Source organism: Paramisgurnus dabryanus, chromosome 9, assembly GCF_030506205.2.
Source record: "Paramisgurnus dabryanus chromosome 9, PD_genome_1.1, whole genome shotgun sequence".
Lineage (NCBI taxonomy): Eukaryota > Metazoa > Chordata > Actinopteri > Cypriniformes > Cobitidae > Paramisgurnus > Paramisgurnus dabryanus.
In genome coordinates, this window is record NC_133345.1 from 35,184,576 (window position 1) to 35,212,409 (window position 27,834).

The following is a 27,834-nucleotide window of genomic DNA, read 5'->3' on the forward strand; positions in this document are numbered from 1 at the left end:
GTTGTCATTCAATAAAATCCACAAATCAAACAATTTCTCAAACTTCAAGGGACGCTTTGAAATTCATGTGTACACAAAAACGAAATAAATACATTTTTACATATTTAGCATGTTAAAAACATGGCAGTATTTTAAATTATCTGTTTTAGGCTTTCATATGGGGTTTACTACAGTCAGCATTGTAGGAATTCCTATATCCAGATTCTACATAGTAGCCCAATCTGTAATTGTATTCAAACATCATGCTTTGGATTGTACTTGTAATATTAAAAACGATAAGCAAGAAATGAATGTAACAAACACTCAGATACTCCACACGGCTCTTAGATTGTTAATGTATTCTTCATCATCAAGGATTTCAATACTTAGACCCTCGTAATAGTCTTCAAACTCTGCGTAGGACACACTCTTGCCGATCTGTCCGACTTGCTCTATGAAGGTCAGGAAGTCAGGAACTGGATTCGCTTCTGTGAACATTATGACATAACAATGATTATACAAACATCAGTCATCCATGTGGTCCGTACAATGATCTTGCTTTTTGTGCATGTGGCACACGTAGGTAAACGGAAATAAGATTCAATGTTTATTATTAGTTAGCATGATAAAATCTCATGAAATAAAAATGAATTATACTTTTACAGCATTAACACATGCTAACGAAATGAACTTAATGGTAAGTGCATATCAGAAGTTTATCTTTAAATGAACACTACAAATGAACACTACATACATATCACACATTTTGGAATGTCATGAAATATCAATAAATACTGCACAACTCCTACTGCCTATGAAAAAGAAACGATTAATGATTGTCTCACCACGTGTTGTGTATGTATCTCGTTTTCCTCTATAGAATTTTTCAATGTCACTCAGCACTATGGAGCCAGTTTTATTTGGGTCAAGCTTTACATAAACCTAAAAAAACACATTGAGATGCATACATTCAAAACAGCTGCAAATGCACAGAAGAGCAGTGCAATAAACTCACAGAGCTCAATGGCGTCCTCTGGAGGACAAAAGCTGTTAAATGTGTCTGTCACCTTCAGCAAGACAGCTTTTCTATTCTCGGTCATCTCCCCAGTAACGGCACGCATCACATCGGCGGGGTGCACCCGCCCCTCCACACGCCGACTCACAATCCTCCACACCGCCTCGAAGTCCTGACACATACAGCACACACAAACATATTTGCTCAGCACGCTCTTATCATGCTTGATGTTTTGTACAAACCGATGGATAGATGAGAGACAGACTGTCAGACAGACAGAGACCGATATTTAGACACACACACACACACACACACACACACACACACACACACACACACACACACACACACACACACACACACATATATAGACAGACAGAGTGACACAAATATGACAGATAGGCAGGCAGACATACACGTACGTAGGTAGGTAGGTGGGTAGGTGGATGGATGGATGGACGGACGGATGGACACGTGGATGTATGGACACGTGGATGTATGGACAGACAGGTGGATGGAAAGATAGACAGACAGACAGACAGACAGACAGACAGACAGACAGATAGATAGATAGACAGACAGGCAGACAGACATAGATAGTCAGACACAGACAGACATAGATAGACAGACACATAGATAGATATACAGACAGATAGATAGATAGATAGATAGGCATGCAGATAGACATATAGATAGTTAGACACAGATAGATCAACAGGCAAACAGACTGAAACATAGATAGAAAAACACACAGACAGACAGGCAGACAGACAAACACATAAATAGTTAGACACAGATAGATGGACAGACAAACGGACAAAAAAAAACATACAGACAGACACATAGATAGAAAGACACACAGACAGACAGTCAGGCAGATAGACACATAGATAGACGCATAGACAGACAGATAGACAGATATGCAGGCAGATAGACACATTGATAGTTAGAGGAACAGATGGAAAGACAAACAGACAGACAAACAGATAGACAGACAGGTAGAGAGACACATAGATAGTTAGACACAGACATACATACAGACAGACATACAAACAGAAAGACAAACACATAGATAGATAGACAGACAGACAGACAGATATGCAGGCAGATAAACACATATATAGTTAGACACAGATAGATGGACAGACACACAGACAGACAAACAGACAGAAAGAAAAACACAAAGATAGAAAGACAGACAGACATATAGATAGACAAACAGACAGACAGACAAACACAAAGATAGACAGACAGACAGACAGACAGACAGACAGACATATAGATAGACAGACATATAGATAGATAGACACATAGACACATAGACAGACAGACAGACAGACAGACAGACAGACAGACAGACAGACAGACAGACAGACAGACAGACAGACAGATAGATAGATAGATAGACACAGACAGACAGACAGACACATAGATAGATAGATATACAGACAGACAGATTAATAGATAGGCAGGCAGATAGACACATAGATAGTTAGACACAGATAGATGGACAGGCAAACAGACAGACACATAGATAGAAAAACAAACAGACAGACAGGCAGAGACACATAGATAGTTAGACACAGAGAAATGGACAGACAAACGGACAGAAAAACAAACAGACAGACACATAAATAGAAAGACACACAGACAGACAGGCAGGCAGATAGACACATAGATAGACGCATAGACAGACAGACAGATAGACAGATATGCAGGCAGATAGACACATTGATAGTTAGAGGAACAGATGGAAAGACAAACAGACAGACAAACAGACAGACATACAGACAGACAGACACATAGATAGAAAAACAAACAGACAGACAGGCAGAGACACATAGATAGTTAGACACAGAGAAATGGACAGACAAACGGACAGAAAAACAAACAGACAGACACATAGATAGAAAGACACACAGACAGACAGGCAGGCAGATAGACACATAGATAGACGCATAGACAGACAGACAGATATGCAGGCAGATAGACACATTGATAGTTAGAGGAACAGATGGAAAGACAAACAGACAGACAAACAGACAGACATACAGACAGACAGACACATAGATAGAAAGACAGACAGATAGACAGGCAGGCAGGCAGAGAGACACATAGATAGTTAGACACAGACATACAGACAGACAGACAGATATGCAGGCAGATAAACACATAGATAGTTATACACAGATAGATAGACAGACAGACAGACAGACAGACTAATGACCAATTGAATGATTACTGTCGTTATAGATTTTGTTCTCTGTACCTGTTGAGTTAGACACAGGTGGTCCATGAGAGATTTTCTGAGCAAATCTTTTTGAGGAACACGATCACCCTTCAGATCCAAGTTCTGCAGATGTCTCCCTAGATTGATTAGGGTTTGGACCGCACGTCCCCTCAGCTTATCACGCACCACATCTGCAAAACATCCACCAATCAGAGCCCTGAATGATTCTGGAACGTTTTTCATTTAGCCCTCAAGGCTCCACAGTAAGTTAAAGGTCAAATGTCAACGTACAAACGGCTTAGAATGTTTTTACAGTTCTTCACACATTAAACAAGAATAAATAAAGTATTTTAACACACTGTAGAAGAAAACCACAAACTTCATCTTAATAACAGGAGTGCTTTCTGTGAGTTTTGTTTCATGGGATTCAAAACCAATGGTGGAAATGGCAGAGATTTACTGGGGAGACCGGGGACGAATTTAATATTTTTAAACCACTTTATATTTACATATGAAATTTGCATACTGCTTAAAGGCTATTACATGGAGAAAAGTTGGAAACCTTTACATTTCAATCTGGATCTCCACAGCCTACTGCCATAGTTTGTCTTTACGATCCTAAATTGGCTGATCATTTTAAACTTGTATAATAACATCAAAGAGGTGCTACAGAGTTGAGGTCAATGAGGACTTTACACTCGCCTGCTTTTAAAAGCATCAGTGCCCACCGGCATCCTCCGGTTTCCCAACAACTATGTAAATGAAACCCACAATAAAAAGTAGGACAGCACCCTGAGCGAGGGCGAGTGTGTTATGTATTAACCTTGGATTGCCTTCAGGGTTTTTCTTTCATTGATTTCCTCTTCAGAGAGATGAAATAGGCTTTCCCCATCCTGGACTCTGTACAAAAGAAACACTGAGTACTTGCACTCGCTTACACACTCAACGCTTTTGTGTGTTAGTGGTGTACGTACAGCAGGCGTCTCTTGGCAGTCTCATCCACATCGGTAACTTTGAGGGAGACGCGCGGCTGCTCTCTCAGGCTGTGGGGGAAGTGTGGGCCGTCTGTACAGAAGTGAAGCTCGGCACCCTGGGTGATGTAGGCAGGGTGTTAATGAATTAATATTAGTTTGTGTGTTTTTGCGTTGGTGTGTGTGACAGATGATGAGTGTATTGAACCTGTGAGATGTCCTGCAGGCTGTACGGTCTCCCTCTGTTCAAATACACACCACGAGCGATAAAGGGCAGCGCGTTCCATCTGAAAATATGTTTAACATTTATCAACATTTTCAAAAAACATAGCTGTAAACATGAAAAGGGAAATTATTTGTGTGTGTGTGTGTATGCGTGTGTCGTATTTGTATACTCTACGTTTGTGTATTTGTATGCATGCAAAATGACAGACTGACCTGTTTTTACCAAAATTTCTGTACTCGTACACCGTCAGTGTTTGGTCGCATGTGAAAAAGAAACCAATCAGCTCTCGACACGCTTCGCGTCCACATCTGTATACCAAACACACGTGCCATAAATAATAAAGCATGAATAAATAACTGAATAGGATACAATTGCATAGTAGCTGAACCTACCTTGACAAAATCCTGGCATGAAAGCGAAGCTTGTTGGACAGGAGGTTCTCTGTTAAAGATGCCTGGGTTTTTACCCTAAAGACACAAAACTATTATAGTTTTCTTATTTTCAAAACAGCAAAGAGTTTAAAAGGGACAAAGCCTATGCTAGGTTGGGTCAAATATAAACAATTTGGGGCAGTTTCCCGTAAAGGGTTCACCTTTGTTCCAGCCTATAATGCATATTTGAGCTGCCTTGATAGGCTTTATGCCCAGCTGCAGTACTTCCTGAACTTCAGCCAGCTCCTTGTTTCCTGTCTGCCATTATTGGCCAAACTGATTAATCTAGGTGTGTCTGATTATTGTTGTTGTGACTACTGAGGTCAGGCACATCTGGATTAATCAGTTTGTCCAATAATGGCAGACAGGAAACAAGGAGCTGGCTGAAGTTCAGGAAGTAGTGCAGCTGGGCATAAAGCCCATTTAAAAAAACTTGCACTGATATACCTTAACATATATCAGTGCCATTATTTTGTCTCAAGGCCCAGACCAACATTGTTCTTTGTAAGGTATGTTTGTAAAAACTACTTAATTGTCCTAATATTAATAAGGCCTAGTCCGGGATTAATTTAAACCCTGTTTGGAAAACCACCCCTTAATGGTTTAATTTAACCCAACGACTGAGTTTGTCTCTTTTTGACCCAATGCTGGGTTGAAAATAACCAACATGAACTTGTGTTATAGTCACGCAAAATTTGATTAATTTATTTGTGTCCATGGCACGAAATTCAGCGTTTTACCTTGAGCACGAATGTCTTTTTTGTGACATGAATTTCTATAATAGTTTCTCATGTCCGTGGCACGACTTTTTTTGTGTCATTTCATGTATTGTTTTCTCTTTTTTCCCTCCTATTTTTGAATCATTGTCGCTTGGGTTTAGATTTTATGTTTCTGAATGTTTTTCTTCCGCTTTTAAACTTTTCTTGCCTGGAGTTGGGGTTTAGGTTAGGTCCCGTTAGGATGACTAAAAATGTAACAGAAAGTGATTCTAACCCCAAGCGACAATGGTAAGAAAATGGGAAAAAACAATGAAAAAACAATACATGAATTGAAACGAAAAAGAAAGTCGTGCAACGCACACGAAAAACTAGAAATTTGTGCTTAAGGCACAAAAAATCAGAATTTCGTGCCATGGACACAAATAAATTGCATGACTATAACACGACTTTCCGTGAGATCAGTCTGAAAATAACCCAGCATTTTTTAGTGTATTCAATTTTTTTAATCCTCTGTTTCCCCCAAAACAGGTTTTTTCTCTAGTGATTGATGAACTTGGTAAGCTGAAATTGACTTTGAACGGCACTTCTCGTGTTATTGCTTTCCGCTTTGCTGTTTTTCTTTGCTTTTTGCTTTTTTAAAGCGTAAATGTAATTTTTAGCCACTCTGATTATGAATAAAAAAACAAAATAAACAGGCTACATCCTCCAGTGTAGTGGGGATTTAACCACTATGACCTTCTCAAAATCAGTTAGTATGAGACAGAGGAAGAGAGAGTTTCATACAGTATATGAGTCATGTATGTGGGTTGGCTTTACTTAGTGTGATGAAGAGTTCTGATGTAGCGTGGTGGGACGCTCGTGGGACTGACAGACACAGCATTCTGTTCCGGATCGCTAATGACAGCCCTGCGTGAACATTAAACAACTTTCACCATGTTATTACTCACCAAAGACAGAGACACAGACAGAGAAAGAGATACCGACCTCGACAGCTGATCCACCATAACCTGCTCAATTACTGCCTGTAGTTTCCTCTCCTCTGTAAGCTCCTCCTACACACAAATAAATCAGCCAATTAGAAGTACAGCATGACAATGCCTGTGTCCCAATTTACATGCTATCCATACTAAATAGTATTCAAAATTAGAATGGGTATGTCTCATATCGTATTATGTTAAAATGAGTATAGATACATTAAAGTTCCTGGATGGTCTACTGTTTTAGTTTAAAATTTGATGTGACACTCAAATGGCTGATATTTCCCACAACTCACCGCGAGACGAGAGGGCGGAGTTTAGTTGCACCACAAAGAATTAACAAATGAATTAAAAGATGTGTCACTGAATTAATAAATTAAACTACAGATTAAACAAATAATGAATAAAAAAATGCTTAAATGCAAAGATGAGTTGTATTTTGATGTTTGTGTAAAGACCATTGATCTGTTTCGCGTTAGTATGTCCGAGTGTATACATACTCTTTTGTTCTGCACTCAAAAGTATGTACTTTCCCAACACAAAAACAGTACATACCAGGGCATTATATAATAAGACGGGCAAACTGGCAAACATCTGGAAATTGAGACAAAGTTAAGACTTGGGCCAATCATCAAAGAAGTCCAAAAGTGAACTCACCGCATCTTTCATCTTGCTGTTGGATTGTGCAGCGTTGGATGGGTTGTGGCTGGGTTGTGCTGTGTTTTTAAAGGTGAAGTCGGGAGAATTCAGGTTTGATTTGTCGTTGTACAGCGGACTTCGCTGTGTCTGAACCCTGCTACTCAGCTGTAGTGGTTCCTCATTGTCAGATCCCGCAGATACAGGATTTTTTGCATCCTTTTTCATTTCAAAACACTGGAATGAAAACACAAGATCTGTAAAACACGTATAGAGGTGTTTATCTATGGTAATCGAACAGTCATAGCATGGGGTAACACTTTATTTCGATAGTCCACTTTAGACATTTTACTAATTATAAGTAACTTTGCAACTACTTATCAACTACCAATCTTTAGAGAATTAGTAAACTGTCTGCTTAATATCTACTAACACTTTATTAGGATGATATCTCAACAGACATTCAACTGTCTATAAGCATCTTTGCAGGTGCATGTCAACTTATTCCACTAACCCAAACCTCTTCCCTAACCCCAACCATTACAGTCTACTAATACCCTAATGACAGTTAGTTGACGTATAGTTGCAAATTATTGAAAGTTAGTTGACATGTAGTTGCAAAGTTATTTATAGTTAGTAGCATGTCTAAAGTGGACTATCAAAATAAAGTGTAACCTAGCATGGTAGTGCATGTGATCACAGTGATCTCAGTACTTCCACTTGGGTGATTCTCGCAAAATTAGACTCATGAGGTGTCATGAAACATTTTGATAAAAAAGTAAATGCAAAGTAAAAGCATCAAAATAAGAAGCATACAGTTACAATCATCACGTCATGTACTATTTTGCGCATGATTTCAAATGTCATCATACAAACCAATTTTGTTTTGTTTTTTTCACATTTAAGGTGACAATTTTCATTACCGCAACGTGTCCATGACTGGACTTGGGTTCTTTGACATGGAAATATTTAAAAACCTTCAGGGCATGTTATAATTTTCTCATTCTCCGCAACAATTTTCAATCATTGTTTAAGCCCTCAAGGAACTAACATTTACAAAAAAAAAATTGTTGGAAGGGACATAATTGACTCAAGATGGCTACCAGGTAAGCAGTTCTTATTTTTTCTCTTCAGATAAAAGTTGAAATTTTGTTTCTCATAGTACCTAAGACAACTTTTTAGTTTTCATTAACGAAACATGGGTTTGATTGCATATATTTAATGAAATATCATGTTGCGGTAATTATAATTTTTGATAATCATAATCTAAAAAATGTAAATAATTTTATAGGAAGTATTTTTTTTTTTATATTAGTTATAGTAAGTTCAGACCTCAATCTTACATGTGCAAAAAAAATGGCTTCAATGGCTTTTCAAAAAAAATCTGATGCTGGACACCTTCTGTCTCCATTTCGTGAGAATCACCCACTTTCCTCTCTGATTTTTACTGTGCTTTAGTTTACACTACTAGCAACAGCACAGAAATAAAAAAGAAAACATTTGAAATGGGTACCTGATTTGAGTTTGTGGGAGGAGGAGAGCCCCAGCTAAAGCCTGACAGATCTCCAGATATCTTCATAACAGCATCCTTGGGAATTATAGCAAGATGCTGCCAAAAATGACAACAACAGGAGTGAAATCTATCCTCCTTTCCTTAAGTTACATTAAATTCTGAATATTTATATAATAAAGTAAAATCAGACTGAAACTAACTTTATTGTGATCGTACAAGCACAATGAAATTGCACATGTGTGTCAGCATCCATCAGTGCATTATTAAAAATAAGTAAAATCCACACATTTACAGGAAGAATAAACATTATATACAGTACAAGTACAGAAAAAAAGACCTGTCAGGTACAGCCTACTTTCTTTCTATCAGGTCATGTCTTCCCACCTCTTCCGCTGTGTCTTGCAGTGTCTCTAACTTCAGCATTGGGACGCTGGGACAGGAATTAACATTAATAATTAACATTATGTGTTTTTTTTTATATAAACTCATCTTTTTCCTGCATTTTTTTATATTGATTTAAACTTACTCTGCTGGCCTCGGCCCGCGATCTGCTGCAGTATTTTTGGTCTTCAGAAAACAATATAAGGTTACACACCAATGAAAAAAAACACCTGCCATGGACTATTCGTGATAAAATTTTATTAGAGTGCTTGCTTACCTTTTGCATACTTTGTTGTAAAGGCTTGTTATTTGCTCTCATGATTAAAGAACTGTACACAATTTATAAATATGTATTTAGCAGTTCTAAAGACGACTTTTACTTCCGCCTTCTGTTGCTACGGTGATGAAAATAAACTCACGTTGTCAGAAGAAGCCATGACTTCTGGGTAATGCAGTCAGAAATGCTTGACGTGAATTTCCGATCCAATGAAATAGAATTTTTTTTTTTCTGCTAAGATATTTATGATGATGATTATGGTGAATAATAAAACATACAAAAAGTCCATAAATAAATATTAATTTATTCATTTATACATAGGCCTAAATGTTCAAATTAAACCGTTTGAACCCAAACCTTTTATTTAGGCCTAAAATAAAGCCAAATCCTATAAATGGCAAAAATATTAGCCCATTTCATGATTTTTTTTTAAATTACTTACATATTACCCATATGGCAAAAAAATATGTTTTTAAATATATAAATATATTTCAAAATATACAAAAAATTGCCATAAAATATATTTGCTGAAATATTTGGAATATGTTTTAAAAATATATATTTTTCAGCCAATATATTTTTGGCCATTTAAAAAAAAAAATATATATATATATATATATATATATATATATATATATATATATATATATATATATATATGTATCCTTGTATATGTATCCTATATATCAAGGAAAAATATTCACGTCGTATTGAAAAAAAAACTTTGTTTATGTTACACAAACTTGTAAACATAACAGAAAAAAAATTATAATTTTTTACTTCAAAAATATACTTTATACAATTTCATTGTATTTAGCATATATTTAAAATATATTTTGGCCAAGAATACATTTCTTGCCATATGGGTTGTTAAATAAAAAATTGATTAGCTTGCCCTTTAAATACATTTTGAAATCTGCTTAGTTTTAACAGTCATATCAACATATATTTTCAAAATCAAAAATATATTTAGCATATATTTAAAAAATATTTTAGCCAGAATATCTCAATGCCAATGCTAAATATAATTTAAAAGTGCTAAATCTGCACTAATTTCTTCTTTTCTGTGGCGAAATTGTGAATTTTTTTTTAAACTCACGATTTATTTGACTTCGGCGCGAGGTAAGTGTGTGCGCGTGAGAGATGAAGACAAAGAGCCACGCGTATCGTCTTTTTTGTGACATGGTGGGTGGTTCTGTTTAAGTCCTTTAAAAAGACCCTGTTCGGAGAATCACACGCAGAGAGGGAACGTACGGGAGTGGGCAAATCCACGGAACCATGACGCACAGGTCAGCGTATCTCCTCCAATGATGCTTTATTGAGTCATTTATCCAGAGGAAACCAGTGCTGCTCGAGTCAGTCTCTGCCATGGACTCTCTCAGCTGTTTTGTCTTACGGATATCGGTTCTTCTGTACGGCACCTGCGGGGTTCTGGCGCTCATACCGGGAATATCCGAACCGGAGTTCATCCGCAGGTGCGTGCTGGCGCATAATGCGCACCGCTCGCGCGCCTCTCCAACTACGGCCAGTTTGCGCTCAGTGGTAAGACAGCTGCTCTCGTGTATCTTGTGCAATGCTTGAGTTATTTTTTTTGCATTTATATGTGTACTGTACGTGCTTATTTTTTGCGCACTTTTGTTAAGACAACTCGATCTGTTCTAGATCGTTCTCATCTTCTGTAGTGTATGCATGCAAAAGAGTAACTCATAGTTTCACTAAATAATGAATCATGTTAAATTTGGTTATTTCATGCTCTTTAAATATATGTAGGCCTATCTATACAATACAGATTCACCATGATGTACAGTACATCTCCCTTTGTTATGTGTCAGAATGCTTCAGATAAACAGATACAATAATTCACTCTGGTTGTCATGGTAATAGAGAGAGCTTTTGTATGATGTGTTTTTCAGAGAAGCAAGTAATGGTTCCCTATTGTGTCTGCGCTTTTGTGGATTAAAATAAACTACAGGTTATATCTACATTTATTCATGTAGCAGATGTTGTTATCCAAGTGTCCTTTTTTGTTTTGGTTGTAACAAGTCAACCTAAAATAAAAAGCAGTGCTTGAATCTTCGTTTTTGTCATGTTCATTTTCAGGTTTAAAGTAAAAATTGAAATGCATGTTCATGGATTAGATTAACACTGGTGTTTGTGTGTATCCACAGTCATGGGACAAAGAATTGGCCAAAGGAGCCAGGGATCGAGCGAGACACTGCAAGGCCTCTCATGGACCCTCCATGCCACATTTCGGACACCCGCTGTTCGGGTGGATGGGGGAGAACATCTGGTTGGGTGTCCCATTTTCCGCCTTCTCCGTGGAGAACGCTGTACAGAGATGGAACAATGAAAGAGCTTATTCACTTAAAAATAACAACTGCTCAAGACTGTGCGGCCACTATGGACAGGTGTGTGTTTCACCCTTCAAACCCATTTGTGATTTAATGTTTGCGACATAAACTCATCCTACAAAACTTAAAGAACATTCTGTGAAAATATAAGCTTGATATCTTTAATATTGAATGGTAAGATCAGTTCAGAGGCTGAATTTAAAGACGTGATGTTCCTCCTGATACCAAAATTAGATTATGAGCCTTTTTTCTGGATTTCACAAACGGGTCTCTATATGAAATTTTTTGAAAATGCTTTTTTTCACCTTCGCTCATTGATCTTGTGTGCATTTGTTTTGCTTTAGTTAATGTGGTCCACAAGCTTCAAGATGGGCTGTGCTGTTAACGTGTGCACTAAAGGAATTGAAAACTTCTCCACACACCCAGAATCCACCATTTTCGTCTGTAACTACGGCGATACGTAAGTTAGACTTTCATTAAAATCAATGTCAATAGGAACCATTGCTGTTGTAGAAGAGACAAATATTTTTAGCAGATTGCATGTGTTATTATAAAATAGTTCAGAAAAATTGTCAAAAATGGCCCCTAGCTGTCAACGGGGTGGTACCCTTTCAAAAAGTTCACCTTTGCACCTAAAGAGTTCATATTAATAGATCAAAGGTACATATTGGTACTAAATGTATACATATATGTACCTAAATGGACATACACTCACCTAAAGGATTATTAGGAACACCTGTTTAATTTCTCATTAATGCAATGGTGTAATGGTGTGGGGGATGTTTTCTTGGCACGTTTTAGGCCCCTTAGTGCCAATTGGGCATCATTTAAATGCCACGGCCTACCTGAGCATTGTTTCTGACCATGTCCATCCATTTATGACCACCATGTACCCATCCTCTGATGGCTACTTGCAGCAGGATAATGCACCATGTCACAAAGCTTGAATCATTTTAAATTGGTTTCTTGAACGTGACAATGAGTTCACTGTACTAAAAGGGCCCCCACAATCACCAGATCTCAACCCAATAGAGCATCTTTGGTGGAACGGGACTTTTTTAAAGGGTACTGCTCTAGTGACAGCTTGGGACCATTTTTTGTCCGAAAGTGTAGATATGAATTATGTCTGCGTCTTGGTACAGTAACATAATCAACATTTTTCATTGCAGGGGACATGTCCATGGAGTGACTCCGTATATATCAGGTGTGGCGTGCAGCGGATGTGGGTCAGAGATCTGTCGAAACAACGTCTGCAGTAAGAATAGTCACATATTTTTTATATATCTTTTATACAGCAATGTTACAATGCAAACCCTTTGACACAATGCATCTCTTCACAGGACATGATTGGTTCCCTGGGTGGGACTATGGCCCAACCTCTTCAGCTCAACGTTTTTCTTATTGGCTAATATATGTTGGACTTTGTTTACAGGGAGTTTGCTGGCTACTTGACTTTTATGCAACACATTAATGTCATTCTGTGCAGCTGTTTCATATAACGTCTGAGGCTTAACTCATTAATTCTTGGCACTGAAATTAGCACTGACTTAAAAGATATAATGTGAAGAAATTTCTCTATAGCAAGTTTATATAAACAGAGTTTTCTCACTGTGTACCACATTTTGTTTCAGTACACAGGTAGCTCTACAAATGCATTACTTACTTATTTAATAAATCGTTCATGTAAGTATAAATGTGATAGTTGAATAAACTTTAATATTTTATACGCGTATTTGCTGTCTTCTGCGTGATTTATTTGCAATGTAGTTATGTTACAACCTCTCAGTACTATGAAGTGTGAACAATTTAAGTGTTGTGTTTTCATATACATATGATCACAACGTAGTCACGACACATCAGTGATGATTTTATAGTTGCCATGGAAACGGTTGTACGTATAGCACAATGTAGGCCGTGAGTGAGAAGAGTTATGAGTCATGAGGTATGAATTATATTTTGAAGTGGTTGTTTATTTTTCTGAGTAATCAATTAAATCTCCTGCATTTTAGCATGAGTAATGTCTCAGTCAAGGGTTTTAGCCAAAAGACAAATCTTTTTTAAAGTTTGGTCATGCGTGTGTAGTCTTTGGGTGCATTAGTCATCTCCCCTTTTCAGTAGGGGATCGATCAGGGAGTCATTTTTAGGGCTGTGTGTGTCAGTCACTAAATCATTTCAGTGCATTAAAACATTTGAAGAGCTCAGATGCAAAACCTTACATAAAATGAATTTCTTACTTAGTATTTTTGCCTTGTTTTCAGTAGAAATAGAAACTTTAAAAAATAAGTAGTTTTTAGACAAAAAATATACAATTTAGGTGAATTTGGTTTAAAACAAAGCAGAAATATCTGCCAATGGGGTGAGAAAAAAATCTTGAAATAAGATTTATTTTTTCTTAAACACTTTAGCAAAATTTGCTTACCCCATTGGCAGATAATTTTGCTTGTTTTAAGCACAAATTCACTTAAATTGTGTATTTTTTGTCTAAAAACTAGATTTATTTTCTTAGGTCATTTTGCTCGTCAAGAAAATACATCTTGATTTAAGAATTATTAGATATTTTACTGAAAACAAGACAAAAATACTAAGTTAAAAAGTCTTTTTTTTTTGCAGTGTATGTGCTTCTTACATGTTTTCTTGAAAATTATTATTTTTTACCAGGCTTTTGTGATTTTAAACGACAAAAAATGATTTTCAAGAAAATAATCTTAGTATTTTTGTCTTGTTTTCAGTAAAAAATATCTAACATTTTTTAAATGAAGATGCTTTTTCTTGATGAGCAAAACGAACCAAGAAAATAAGTCTAGTTTTAGACCAAAAATTTCAAATTTAAGTGATTTTGTGCATAAAACAAGCAAAAAAATCTGCCAATGGGGTAAGCAAATTTTTCTTGAATTTGGTGTTTAAGAAAAATGTTCAAGATTTTTGCTTACCCCATTGGCAGATTTTTTTGCTTGTTTTATGCACAAAATCACTTAAATGTGATATTTTTGGTCTAAAAACTAGACTTATTTTCTTGGGTCGTTTTGCTTATCAAGGAAAAGCATCTTAATTTAAGAATTTTTAGATATTTTTACTTAAAACAAGACAAAAATACTAAGTAAGAAAGTCATTTTTTGTAGTGTATTTCTTACAAAATGTTTTTGTATATAGTAGGGAAGTATTTATAGTATGATTTAACCCTTAACCTATTAAGCATCATTACATTGGTGTGAGTGTCAAACCATAACTAACAGCATTGCCAATGATGGTGTGGATTCACGTTGGTGATTTCATCGCTGGCTCCGCCTCTAAACTGTTATATGACAGATGCTTTACCAACACAGTGATTGAACATAGAGTATCATCTTGGTAAGATAAACATCAATCCTAAAAGTGTTTCAGTGTAGCTGCATGTGTATTCTGATTTAATCAGTAAACTGTTGTGATCTATTTTAGGATGCATTCGGGTTGTTAGTCACAGGCAAAGATCCTGAAAGCTCTGCAGCTGGGAATTATGGGATTCTAGACCAGCAGGCAGCATTGCTGTGGGTCCAAGAAAACAGTGCTACTTTTGGAGGAGAGTCAAATATGGTACTTAGGGGTGTGGGAGTGAAGAAATGATGAATCTAGTTACTGTATATAAATCTCTGTGTGTAGGTGACCCTGTTTGGCGACAGCGCTGGAGCTCAGTCAGTGTCTCTCCATCTCATGATGCAAAGCAGCAAGTTATTACAGTTTTTCTCAGTTGCTTTGGAGCATTTCTCAGATCAGAAATAATTTTTTTAAAACACTTTATTCAACGTCCACATCATCAAGTCAGTTGTGCACAACATAAAAACAAATTCTCATTGTTTTGGACAAATTGATAATGCTTTTGGTACAATCATGCAGATGATTATGTACAATTGTCTGCTGTTTGCTACATTTCAATTGCTTATGTCATTTTCATTAAAAATACATTATACTGGTTTCTGTTGAATAGTCTTACACCTCAAAACATCAAAACTTTGTAAATGTGAAATGAATTGATAAATTGCTCTCAAGTGAATCTTGAAATTTTGAGTTAAAGAAAATTCAACATTTCTTACAGTGTACAGTGAACCTTTCTAATTTATTATTATAATATTATTTAAAAATAATTTGTTCTGTAAAATATGATTTTTTTCAAAATCACAATGTATGTTATAAAGATTAAAATGTGAATTTGTCCACCCTTTTTACAACAGAAAATACTGACACATAATTGTAGGTATATTGACAACATGGCTCAACAATTTGATGGGATTGACATGTTCCCTAATGTAAAAAAATATTTTTGAGAGATAAACTAAGTTTTTATGAACTTGCAATTATATAACTTTTGAACAAAATGTAATAATTTTCCTTTTTTGTAGTTTCTTATCTACTTTCATGTACTTTCACCACCATACCTTTGAGTTCATATCAGTACAGGTAGGCTACTCAAATCAGGTACAAAAAGTCTCGTTTTAGTACAAATATCAAAATATTCTTACATTGCATATTCTTGATGAGCAAAATGACCCAAGAAAATACGTTTAGTTTTTAGAAGAAAATAAAATCAAATTTAAGTGAATTTGTGTTTAAAACAAGCAAACAAACAAACAAACAAAATCTGCCAATGGGGTAACCAAAAATTCTTAAAACTTTTCTTAAACACTTAATTAAAAAAATAGTGAAAAATTTGGTTACCCCTTTGGCAGTTATTTTTGCTTGTTTTATGCACAAAATCACTTAAATTTGATATTTTTGATCTAAAAACTTGAGGTCGTTGGGTCGTTTTGCTCATCAAGAAAAAGCATCTTAATTTAAGAGTTTTTAGTATTTTTGTCTTGTTTTCAGTAAAAATATCTAAGAATTTTCTAAAATAATTTTTTGCAGTGTAGAATTAGATATCATGATTTCATTTTAGTACATCTAATTCTACACTGCAAAAAATGATTTTCAAGAAAATAATTCTTAGTATTTTTGTCTTGCTTTCAGTAAAACTATCTAAAAATTCTTAAATTAAGATGCTTTTTCTTGATGAGCAAAACGTCCCAAGAAAATAAGTCTAGTTTTTAGACCAAAATATTAAATTTAAGTGATTTTATGCATAAAACAAGCAACAAAAAATCTGCCAATGGGGTAAGCAAAAAAATCTTGAACTTTTTTCTTAAACACTAAATTCAAAAAAATGCAAGAAAAATTTGCTTACCCCATTGGCAGATTTTTTTGCTAGTTTTATGAACAAAAATCACTTAAATTTGATATTTTTGGTCCAAAAACTAGACTTATTTACTTGGGGCGTTTTGCTCATCAAGAAAAAGCATCTTAATTTAAGAATTTTTAGATACTTTTACTGAAAACAAGACAAACATACTAAGAACATTTTTTCTTGAAAATCATTTTTTGCAGTGATATCGAATTACTTCAGGTCTTCAGTCTAGTTTAAGTTTAAGTTTAAGTGTTTAGTGCCAAGAGAAGTCAACACTAAATACTGAGTTTTACCCGAAGGAGACATTTTGTTTTGAAAATTGTGTGTTTTTTGTGACATTATATGAACATATTTCTTGTATTTTCTGTTTGCATGTTAATAAAGAGAGCGAAAAAATATATATGGATGCATTGCTGAAACAACAAAGCTGGTGACGGCAGCATACAAATGCATCAAATAACAAAATATCAAAACGTAGCATTTATTAAAAAAAAACACCAAAAACAAAGAATAAAGAACATAAAGAAATTAAGTTTTCAAATAACAATACAACACATATTCTTCTGAAGAATAAAATATTTAGAAACTTGTTGTTTTTTAATATTCTAATATTTTGGGGTGACTTTATGTTAAATCTACATGTAGCAGGTGAGTACAGTTCATGAGATACAGTAGTTCATACATTTTCTGTTTGATTAGATTCTGAATGATGAAGATTTTATTGAACTCCCTCATCATCATCATCATCCTCAGAGAGTGCAGGAGTATTGGTGAAAACTGGAGAGCGGGTGTGTAGAATTGCGCCTATACGTAAAAGTCTGTTTAAACATTGCAACACAGAAACAACCAGCTGCTGTTTACTACTGACTGACTCTAAATTCACTGGAAGTGTTAAACTGAACCCAACCCCAAACTTTGACCGTACATCCAAAACTTCCACTGACCCTTGCACTTCGGTTCCTTGCTTGAGATCACTTAAGAGATGTGTCTGGACGTCCATGAAGCGTCTGCGTGAGTACAAAGTTCTGGGCACACACAGTAAAGCATCTGCCAACAGTCTACAGCTTTCTGAGTCACCACGGGTACGGCCATTCGACAGGAAGTGATGTAACAAGAACTCAAACGTCCCGCCAACAGGAAGCACTCCACCAGTTCTTATAACTCTATCCCATAAGTCCCGAGATGAAAGAAAGGTTTGTGATTGGCCAGAAACTGCATCATTAGGGTCTTCCTGTACATCTGTGTTTTCTCTTTGTGCATAAGTTTCAGAATCTGTGTATTGGTTTACAGGTTTAGTCTGACAGAGATGTTGCAGCAGTGTGAACACGCCTTGACTCACACACACAACCTGGTCAAGAATTCCCGGCGTGGGTCCGCACAAAACAAGTGTGTGGGTTTGAAGCGAAGTTCCCAAACAAGCATACCGGTGTCCGCCCAGATGGACACGGCTACAGGAGTTCAGCATCAGGAGGTGTTGAAGTGGCAGATGAGGGAGAGTCTCTGTTGTGCTCATGTGGCAAAGCAAGTCCAGCCGGGCCGAATCGACACACTCCAACAGAGCGACGTGGTTCAGCCGGGCCCATTGCATCACAACTTCCGGCTGCTTTACAGATGACAGCAACACACGCACTTGTAAGTGCAAAATGCTCACTAACCTCTTTTCCAGGACTCGATCTATACATGGCAGCCAGTCACGTTGAACGCACAGAAATGTATTGTTGCTAGCCTCAATATGGGGAGACCCGAGACTCTCATATATTACGAGAGCTTTCGCTGATCCTTTCGGTTCTGTCCACACCGACCAATCACGAGTCACAACCAGGCCTTCGATCACCTCTGAACAGCCAACAGAAAGTCCCGACACTGTTGTATGCAAAAGGGAGAAATGCGAATGGAGGAATGTGATTGTTTTTACAGCGTCTTGACCTTGGGTCACTTTGTGGTAAAATTCACACAGAACACGTTTCAATATATCAGCCTGGCCAATCCCCAATCGTCCAGCAACATACCCGCCAACTAACAAATCGAGGACGCTGCTGTTCTGTTTGCAACTATGGCGAATGCAATGCAATGAGGCATATGGGATAATTTTGTGTGTTATGACATCATCCACCTCCTGACAGCTGAACGCCAGCAGTCGATGAGCCAGATTTTGGAGGTAAGGGGCATTAGAGGGTCCAATGCGATGGATGTGTGCAAAATCCTGGATTCCTCGCAGCAACGCGGCCAGCAGGAGAATAAATGACTTTGTGCCATCCGCAGTCACTCCAGCATGTGCACCAACACAATCCAACACCATCCTAAAAGACAATGTGCACAACAAATATGAAAACCCTGGACCAAAAAACTAAGTCGCATGGTTATATTTGTAGTAATAGCCCACAATACATTGTATGGGTCAAATTTTTCTATTTTTCAATCAAAAATCATTAGGATATTAAGTAAAGATCATATTGCAAGAAGGTATTAGATAAATTTCCTACTGTAAATATGTCAAAAAATTATTTTAGTGAAGGGACTAATGGCTATGGACTTCATTTGGACAACTATCCACCTTTTTCTCGAACGCGGAAGGACGTGATGTGACGTATTTTGTTTCCTGTGCGAGACTTCCGGTTCAACAGCCAGCCGGTAGAAACAGTGAAGTGGGAGCACGCATAAAACGTGATTTAAACAGTTTACTAACTTACACCTGCCATGTATGAACCAGTGTGAGGACGAAATTAAGAAGTGGCTTGATATATGAAGATAGATTCAATAATTTCGTGTTGTTGATCGGAGGTGACGGGTCTTCAATGCGGAAATATAAAAGCACAGAGACATATCAGTATCTTTACAATGGGAAAATCAGTTGAGTATTTGTACATGGAATTTACCAAGACTTCGTGTTTTTAACTTTTCAGGGGCTGGTTTAAATGTCACAACTGTCCCTCTGATGTGAGCTTTTTTTAAACTGCAATTTTTAATGGACTTGTTTATATGGCGACATGTCAAGCTTCACGCGGTCCGACACAGTCAGCAGTATCTTTCTCATTCAACACATTTTAAGTTATTTGAACAAACCATAATAAACATATTAAACTACTACATGTATTGAGTATTGTTTTCATTTTATGAAAATATTATTACATCGCTTCTTACGCACTAGGTGAAGACATGAGCTTATGAAATTATTTGCTTACTTTTTAAAGTATTTACTTTTTCATTAAAACATAACAAATGTACAAACACATTACGAACTATTATAAACATTAACTAAGCAGATTATGTCGTATATATTCGGTACTGTAATTGCATTTTTGTAATAATATATAGTAGCAGAATAAATAAATCAGCATATTTTTATAAGCATAATATAAGTTGTTTTTAATCAATTATTGTATTTATTGTTTACTAGCATTTTCTATGAAAGGTTTTACTGGATGGATTTGTAAATACAGTGAGTGCATGTGCGCCACACTTTCGGCTCTTGTGCATGGGGTTAAAACAAATGTTTTGTACTGTAGAGATTTACTGTGTTTGTATTAGCTATTATGGCAACCCCTAACTGCACAAATTATGTCGGTCTTCCTGGATTTCATAATAAACATTAAACAGCCAGTCAAAACGGCACACTTGTGTCCTTCCCAATAGACTACCATTAGCTTTAGTGGCTCACCAGAAGTCATATACAGAAAAGCTCAAAGATGGCGGCGCCCACATTTACGTCAAGAAACGGGTGGATACAGGTGATTTTCATAATATTTTGATTTTTTTTGCACCCTCACAGATTCCAGATTTTGAAATAATTGTATCTCAACCACTTATTTTCGTATAAATGGAAAGCTTTTATATTCAGCTTTCAGATGACGTATACATTTCAAAATGACCCTTATGTTTTTGTGGTCCAGGCATGAGCACTAAAGTTTTAATTAAATCTTTGACATGACCTTACTCAGTCAATATTAAAGATATCCAAGGTTATATTTTTACAGAATGTCCTTTACATTATGAAGGTTTAAGATATGTAGAAACCAGTAAATCACTAAAATGACTTTAGGGTTTTCACAGGTAGTGTCACTTGATTATAGAACAATCAATATACATCATAATATAATATACCTGGCCATTGGATGCTCCAGGTGCAGCATGTTGAGAATTCGCTGTCCATGTCTAGTGATGATTATTTCTCCTGTGTCACGTGTGAACAGCACACTTCCACCATCAGGACCGAGACACCGGCGTACCACACACTCCAAAACCCCAACCACGTTGAGAGAGAGCTGAAGAGATACACACTCCTCCTGCATCTACACACACACACACACACACACACACACACACACACACACACACACACACACACACACACACACACACGCACACACAATAATTTAGGTCAAAATCAAACCAGTACACACACACCTGCAGACAAATGTTAGTTTTGAAGAGGTTTGACAAGATGCCTTGAAACAAGCGAGTCATTGTTATTCGTCATGTTTTTATAATAATACGGATAGAAATACAAACGAAAAAGAAAAACAATTTATTGAACTCAACTAAACCAAAACAAACCCCCAAGTGCATATGAATAATATACTGGCGTGTCGTGAATCATGATAAAATCAAAACAGGACTTTAAATAAGATGTAAGTGTGCAGTATATACATAAACAAGCATTTAACTATGAAATCATCTTAAATAATGTTATTATGAGAATAATACCTTCAAATCTGTTAAACATCATTGAGCTTCATGCAGTATCATAGCGACGCTCTTCTTCTGCCATTAACAACGCGCGTGTCCCATTATACTGAGCTCAATATACTGACATCTAGCGGACAGATGCTGAATGTGTCAAAAAATGAATTGTTTTAAATGTGTTAAATATTTAACTATTTGTTGATATTTGTTAAAAGGGGTCCAAAAATATATAAAAATATTATATTAAATTAATATCTACATATATTATAATTAATATCTACATATATTATAATTAATATCTACATATATTATAATTAATATCTACATATATTATAATTAATATCTACATATATTATAATTAATATCTACATATATTATAATTAATATCTACACATATTATAATTAATATCTACACATATTATAATTAATATCTACACATATTATAATTAATATCTACACATATTATAATTAATATCTACACATATTATAATTAATATCTACACATATTATAATTAATATCTACACATATTATAATTAATATCTACACATATTATAATTAATATCTACACATATTATAATTAATATCTACACATATTATAATTAATATCTACACATATTATAATTAATATATACACATTATAAATATAAACATTTAAAATACAATATATTTGACACAAATATGTGACTACATTGATATATTAAAAACCTAAAAATTAAATCTTGAACTTGTTATAAAATTGCTAAAGCATGACAGTTATTATCAGTAGGAACTGACAACTTTACTCAGTGAATTACTTATAATTAAATAAAAACCTTGCCTAATAATAATACATCACCCTATTTTTCAAAATGTACCTGGACAACCTGCTTTATGTCAGTGTCCACCTGGCTCCACCCACTGTTTTTTGCCAATTGGATAATTTCTCTCTCTCTCTCTCTCTCTCGATGAGTTACATTCACTTAATACATTCAATATATTTTCTTTCTTTTTGTGAAAGAGACTCGCCAAGACGGACTAGACATTACCTAAGTCCTTACTTCTTTTTGTCTACTTTTCTGTTTGACTAATGTGTATCATCTTTTTTATATTTTACCTACTGTAAAACGAAATAAACTCTTTTCCTCTAAGTGCACTTCTTAAATCAGAGCTGCAGGTAAGTGTTTATCACTCTTAATTTAAGTGTGTGTTTGTGTGAATTTCCTTAAAATCATTTACTGTTTCTTTAAAGCCATGCCTTTACTTTTAAGCTTATATCTAAATAAAAAATGTTTACGGTGCATGGAAGTGTTGTGTTATTTGAACAAGTCAAAGGAATACTTCTATATGAATGTTATTATGTATTTAAATAGTAGAAAGATTTGTTTGATAATATATTTATTGCTGTAGCATGTTTATTTGTATTCGTACTGAATATTCATGTATAAGTTTGTGTCAGCAGTATTTCTCATGGGTATTAATGTCACTGGCTCTCTGTGTTTCATTTCACTGTAAATAGAGAAAAAATCAATAAGCTCCTACTCAGCATTTCTTAAAATAATCCCAAGGTTAAAGAGCATCATGTCATCTGCATGAACTGAATATAAACCTATCTGTACCTTTACCTTATATTGTAACTACAATACATCAGCACTGTCAGAAGAAATCTGACAGCTAGGGATCATTTTTTGACAATTCTTTTGACCATGTACCTGCTGCTATAAGGTGCATACAACTATGAAATCTATTTAGATTAACATTTTTAATTTGTGTTCAGAATCCTCAGAATGCCTAATGGCAAGTGGGATACTCTACTGGCTGGTCCAATCTCATCCATATCACCCACCCAAAGTCAAAATGGACCGCAGGCACCCGGGCCCACGATTTCTTCACCCACTGCAGTTCTTCCACAGACTACAGGCACAAATAGTTCTTTCCCAAGCATTAGAAACAAGTTTCTGAATGAGCTCCATAAACTCCAATGTAAGTATGAATTATCTCACAACCATATTTACATGCACGCACACCTGCTTTTCTGCTATAATCTCTTTTCTATGTGTGCCGTTTCAGTACCTTCCTGGGCTCCGGTGACACTCAGCTTTCTCGTGGTCTTTCTCATTATAAGCTGCAGTCTCTGTGTCTGCAGAAAGTTCATATTTAAGAAGAAAAAAGAAAAGGGTGGAAAAGAGAAAAGTGAAAAAAACACAATCAACATGGAGAATGTAAAAGATGAGGGGTTAAAACAGGTACAAACCGCATGAGTCTAGAAAGGTCTTGTTTCTCCAACTTTTGTCAACGTTTCCTCTATTTAAGAGCAATAATTAGACAAACTCAAATCATTTGGCAATTGTGAATGGATGCCAAATTTTGATACATGTCACTTTGAATATTATAATAATTTTTAAGTATAAATGATATGATAATGATTATATTCTTAGGCTGTTCATCCTGGCCCTGAATCTGATCTCCAGAAAGAAGACACAGAGTCTAAACCGGCTGCAAAACTTGGAAAACTGCTGTATACCCTTGACTACAACTTTACTGAAAGTGCGGTATGAACACAAATCAGTGATCAGTGTTAATCCACATTCAATTAAAGGTGCATTGTGTAACTTTTAGAAGAATCTCTTGACAGAAATGCAATATAATATACATAACTATATTATCAGTGGTGTATAGACTGTAAAAAATGATTTTCAAGAAAAAAAATTCTTAGTATTTTTGTCTTGTTTTCAGTAAAATATCTAAAATCTTAAATTAAGATGCCCAAGAAATGACCCAAGAAAATAAGTCTAGTTTTTAGACCAAATATATTAAATTTAAGTGATTTTGTGCATAAAACAAGCAAAACATTTAGTGTTTAAGAAAAATGTTCAAGATTTTTTTTGCTTACCCCTTTGGCAGATTTTTTGCTTGTTTTATGCACAAAATCACTTAAATTTGATATTTTTGGTCTAAAAACTAGACTTATTTTCTTGGGTCATTTTGCTCATCAAGAAAAAGAAGCTTAATTTAAGAATTTTTTGATATTTTTGCTGAAAACAAGACATGTTTTTTCCTTGAAAATATTTTTTTGCAGTGTAAAGACCTTACATAATGAACTGTATTGTTTTAATTACCTCAACATGGGCAGTTTTTATCTAAATACGCCACGGGTCTTCTTACACGTAAGCAGTACAGTAGCCCTAAACGGACAAACTGCACTATAGATTGCATTTTGTCACTTCGTTTTCTTAGACGATGACATGTTTGTCCGGTGGCGGCTACCGTAGCTTCTCTATGCATTTCGAAAGGGAGGGGTGAGCAGTTGACTGAGCCGTTGGTTGTAATTTACAGTCTCACCACTAGATGCTGCTAAAAACCTACACACAACACCTTTAAACATACAAAAATAATTTATATAAGAATAGAAGAAATTGTTTCTAATTGCTCCTTTTTAGTTGATTGTAGGTGTGATTCAGGCCGAAAGTCTTGCTGCTATGGATATGAGTGGCACTTCAGATCCATATGTGAAGGTTTACCTCCTTCCAGACAAGAAGAAGAAGTTTGAAACTAAAGTTCACCGTAAAACGCTTGATCCGATTTTCAACGAACATTTTACATTTAAGGTAACATGTAAGGTAACACCTTTTTTCCCCAAAAATATAATTCTCCGTTTATATTTTATTTGACCCAACAATAGGTTAAAACAACCCAGCATAAGGAAAATTACAACCTAAAGAGTTTAGTTCATCCCTATTTGACCCAACGATTGGTGGTTGAAAATAACCCAGCATTTTTTTGTTTTGTGCACACTCTAAAAAATGCTGGGTTATTTTCAACCCAGCATTGGGTCAAAACAGATGAGCCAAGCAGCTGGATTGAAATTAACTGCGGGAATGTTTATATTTGACCCAAGACTGGATTATAATAACCCAGCATTTTGGGATGAAACATCCCAGCATGGGTTAAACTGAAAATAACTCAGCATTTTTTATTGTGTAAAATCACAAACAATGTTTTCAAGATCCAGAAAGCACCATTAAAGTCCTTGTGAGTAAACAATTTTGAGACCAACATAGAGATCACAGCATATAAATTCACATGAATTTGGCACAAGAACAATAATGCATTTTTTTATTTGCATTATTAGATATTTAATCCAGGTAATTGTTTTGAATGGATCATGAATCAGGATTGCCAAGCAAATCTATTGCAAAATCTTGTAATTAGTGTCAGTGTACTAAATCTATAAACTGAGATATAAATCTATAAGTCACTTATCAGAGTATGACACGTTACAGGTTCCTTATCCAGAGCTCGGTGGAAAGACGTTGGTCATGACCGTCTACGACTTTGACCGTTTCTCCAAACATGATGCTATTGGTGATGTGAGGTTGCAGATGAATAAGGTGGACTTCAGTTATCTGACAGAGGAGTGGAGAGATCTGCAGAAAGCTGAGAAAGAGGAGGTAAGAGAGATTGAAAGTTAGCGTGATGTTAAGATGCCAGGAGCCTACATGAAGCGCTAAACCTGCTTCAAATACTATGCTAAAAGTACAATTTTGCACTAGATAAACTAGTATGTTAGATTGTGTTTTCCCTTGGCAAGGCTGGTTAAAGAAATAATAGATAAACCCAAAATAGAAATCGCCCAATATTTTACTTAAACCATCTTATATGTATGACTTTCTTTTTTTTTGCCAAATGTTGGAGTTATATTAAATATTATCCTGTCTCTTTTCAGCTTTATAATGGCCCCATTTTATGCACCAAAATGTGCCCCATTCATGCATCAAAAAGACAAAGCGATGGGGTTTTGTAAGGAAACATATATATATTTCATGCTTTATAAACTCTGACCAGGCTGACCTTTGACTCAACATTACAAAAAGGAATTTGTAAACACATTTAATAACTGCATGGATTAGTTTTTGATTAATGGATGTGTTATATGGAGCTTTAAAAATGGGGCACCATCCAATGCCATTATAAAGAGCCAAATTACTATTTAATATAATTCTGATTATGTTTGGCTGAAAGAAAAAGTCTTACACCTATAGGATGGTTGAGGGACTTTGTTGTTGGTTTTTACTTGCATTTAAAGGTTTTGTTTTTTGGCCACTTGTTGTTAAATTGCGCAGAAAGTTTACTTTAAGGAAAATATTAAAATAATAAGAGACCTGTTATTGTCGACTCACAGCATGAACGGTTGGGTGATATCTGCTTGTCGCTGCGTTACGTCCCCACCGCTGGAAAACTCACTGTTGTTGTTTTGGAGGCCAAAAATCTCAAGAAAATGGATGTGGGAGGTCTATCAGGTAAATATCCATAGGCACACATGTACATTATATCACAGGTGTGAAATTCCTATTTTTAAAGTTTATATTTTTTCATCCGTCTGTTCAACAGACCCCTATGTAAAAATTCACCTGACACAGAACGGTAAGAGATTGAAGAAGAAGAAAACTACCATTAAGAAAAACACACTGAATCCATATTACAACGAATCCTTTAGCTTTGAAGTTTCGTCTGAGCAGATTCAGGTAAAGTTTTTATTTTTAACACGAGTGGCATTTGTGTTTAAAGGGGACGTATCATGAAAATCTGACTTTTTAAGTGCTATAAATGGAGTCCCAGTGCTTCTATCAACCTAAAAAAATGTGAAAAAGATCAACCCAGTAACTTAGTTTTGGTAGACCATCCTCTGCGAGCATGTGAAAAAATAGGTCATTGAAATTTGGCTCCCCTTGTGATGTCAGAAGTGGATAATACCGCCCCTTAATTTGCACTATCCAACCACGGCACTGCCATTTAGTTCAGAGATCAGCTCATTTGCATGTTAAAGGACATATTTTTGTTCACACCTACAAAGTGGCAATTTTAACATGCTATAATAAATTATCTATATGGTATTTTGAGCTAAAACTTCACATGGGCACTCTGTGGACACCAAAGATTTATTCAACATCATAAAAAGTCTTGTGAAATGTCCCCTTTAAGTCTTAAAAATGATCACATTGACCATTCCTGACCAGCATTTTGTCTTGTAGAAAGTGCAGGTTGTGGTGACGGTGTTGGACTATGACAAAATAGGAAAAAACGATGCCATTGGAAAAATTTACATCGGACTGAACAGCACAGGAACTGAGCAACGCCACTGGGCGGATATGTTGGCCAATCCAAGAAGACCCATCGCCCAATGGCACGCACTTAAACCTGAGGAAGATGTAGATGCTGAACTGTCCAAGAAATGAGCCATAAATGAGCATTTGGTAATGTGCAGCAATTTTTA

At 35.7% G+C, this 27,834-nt stretch overlaps 4 protein-coding genes across 6 annotated transcripts; 2 read left to right on the forward strand and 2 right to left on the reverse strand.

Annotated features, from left to right (window-relative positions):
* Nucleotides 1-181: 181 nt before the first annotated feature.
* On the reverse strand, nt 182-9,697 carry caps2 (calcyphosine 2). Of its 3 annotated transcripts, none has more exons than XM_065283613.2 (16): nt 9,356-9,697; nt 9,224-9,264; nt 9,082-9,127; nt 8,698-8,793; nt 7,206-7,421; nt 6,556-6,623; nt 6,388-6,477; nt 4,814-4,888; nt 4,634-4,729; nt 4,404-4,482; nt 4,199-4,314; nt 4,048-4,124; nt 3,264-3,415; nt 1,047-1,166; nt 825-921; nt 182-467 (listed from the first exon to the last, which is right to left on the reverse strand). In XM_065283613.2, the coding sequence occupies exons 1-16, from the start codon at nt 9,395-9,397 to the stop codon at nt 304-306; spliced, it is 1,575 nt and encodes a 524-aa protein (XP_065139685.1). In that variant the 5' UTR covers nt 9,398-9,697; the 3' UTR covers nt 182-303. The 3 variants fall into 3 exon arrangements, with proteins under 3 accessions (XP_065139685.1, XP_065139686.1, XP_065139687.1); XM_065283614.2 differs by having other exon boundaries at nt 9,053-9,127; nt 9,356-9,405; XM_065283615.2 differs by having other exon boundaries at nt 9,035-9,127; nt 9,356-9,405.
* Nucleotides 9,698-10,457: 760 nt separating this feature from the next.
* Nucleotides 10,458-13,438, forward strand: glipr1b (GLI pathogenesis-related 1b). The gene is made up of 5 exons (XM_065282732.2): nt 10,458-10,897; nt 11,524-11,763; nt 12,051-12,166; nt 12,876-12,961; nt 13,047-13,438. Exons 1-5 carry the CDS (start codon nt 10,724-10,726, stop codon nt 13,175-13,177), a joined length of 747 nt encoding a protein of 248 aa, XP_065138804.1. The 5' UTR covers nt 10,458-10,723; the 3' UTR covers nt 13,178-13,438.
* A 3,738-nt stretch (nt 13,439-17,176) lies between these two features.
* On the reverse strand, nt 17,177-21,682 carry bbs10 (Bardet-Biedl syndrome 10). The gene is made up of 3 exons (XM_065283607.1): nt 21,605-21,682; nt 21,002-21,189; nt 17,177-19,200 (listed from the first exon to the last, which is right to left on the reverse strand). Exons 2-3 carry the CDS (start codon nt 21,187-21,189, stop codon nt 17,619-17,621), a joined length of 1,770 nt encoding a protein of 589 aa, XP_065139679.1. The 5' UTR covers nt 21,605-21,682; the 3' UTR covers nt 17,177-17,618.
* A 908-nt stretch (nt 21,683-22,590) lies between these two features.
* On the forward strand, nt 22,591-27,810 carry syt1b (synaptotagmin Ib). The gene is made up of 9 exons (XM_065283609.2): nt 22,591-22,737; nt 23,338-23,543; nt 23,631-23,806; nt 23,999-24,112; nt 25,001-25,168; nt 25,844-26,011; nt 26,743-26,860; nt 26,952-27,085; nt 27,593-27,810. The coding sequence occupies exons 2-9, from the start codon at nt 23,348-23,350 to the stop codon at nt 27,794-27,796; spliced, it is 1,278 nt and encodes a 425-aa protein (XP_065139681.1). The 5' UTR covers nt 22,591-22,737; nt 23,338-23,347; the 3' UTR covers nt 27,797-27,810.
* The last annotated feature ends 24 nt before the right edge of the window (nt 27,811-27,834 follow it).

Coding starts and splice junctions, on each gene's coding strand:
- caps2 (XM_065283613.2), bottom strand. CDS start 9,397: ATGAGAGCAAATAACAAGCCTTTACAACAAAGTATGCAAAAG. Junction 4,315..4,403: donor GCCTGCAGGACATCTCACAG/GTTCAATACACT, acceptor TACATCACCCAG/GGTGCCGAGCTTCACTTCTG. Junction 468..824: donor AGATACATACACAACACGTG/GTGAGACAATCA, acceptor TAATGTTCACAG/AAGCGAATCCAGTTCCTGAC.
- glipr1b (XM_065282732.2), top strand. CDS start 10,724: ATGGACTCTCTCAGCTGTTTTGTCTTACGGATATCGGTTCTTCTGTAC. Junction 10,898..11,523: donor CGGCCAGTTTGCGCTCAGTG/GTAAGACAGCTG, acceptor GTGTATCCACAG/TCATGGGACAAAGAATTGGC. Junction 12,167..12,875: donor GTCTGTAACTACGGCGATAC/GTAAGTTAGACT, acceptor TTTTCATTGCAG/GGGACATGTCCATGGAGTGA.
- bbs10 (XM_065283607.1), bottom strand. CDS start 21,189: ATGCAGGAGGAGTGTGTATCTCTTCAGCTCTCTCTCAACGTGGTTGGG. Junction 19,201..21,001: donor CTGGAGCATCCAATGGCCAG/GTATATTATATT, acceptor ATTGTCTTTTAG/GATGGTGTTGGATTGTGTTG.
- syt1b (XM_065283609.2), top strand. CDS start 23,348: ATGCCTAATGGCAAGTGGGATACTCTACTGGCTGGTCCAATCTCATCC. Junction 23,807..23,998: donor AAGATGAGGGGTTAAAACAG/GTACAAACCGCA, acceptor TTATATTCTTAG/GCTGTTCATCCTGGCCCTGA. Junction 25,169..25,843: donor ACGAACATTTTACATTTAAG/GTAACATGTAAG, acceptor GACACGTTACAG/GTTCCTTATCCAGAGCTCGG.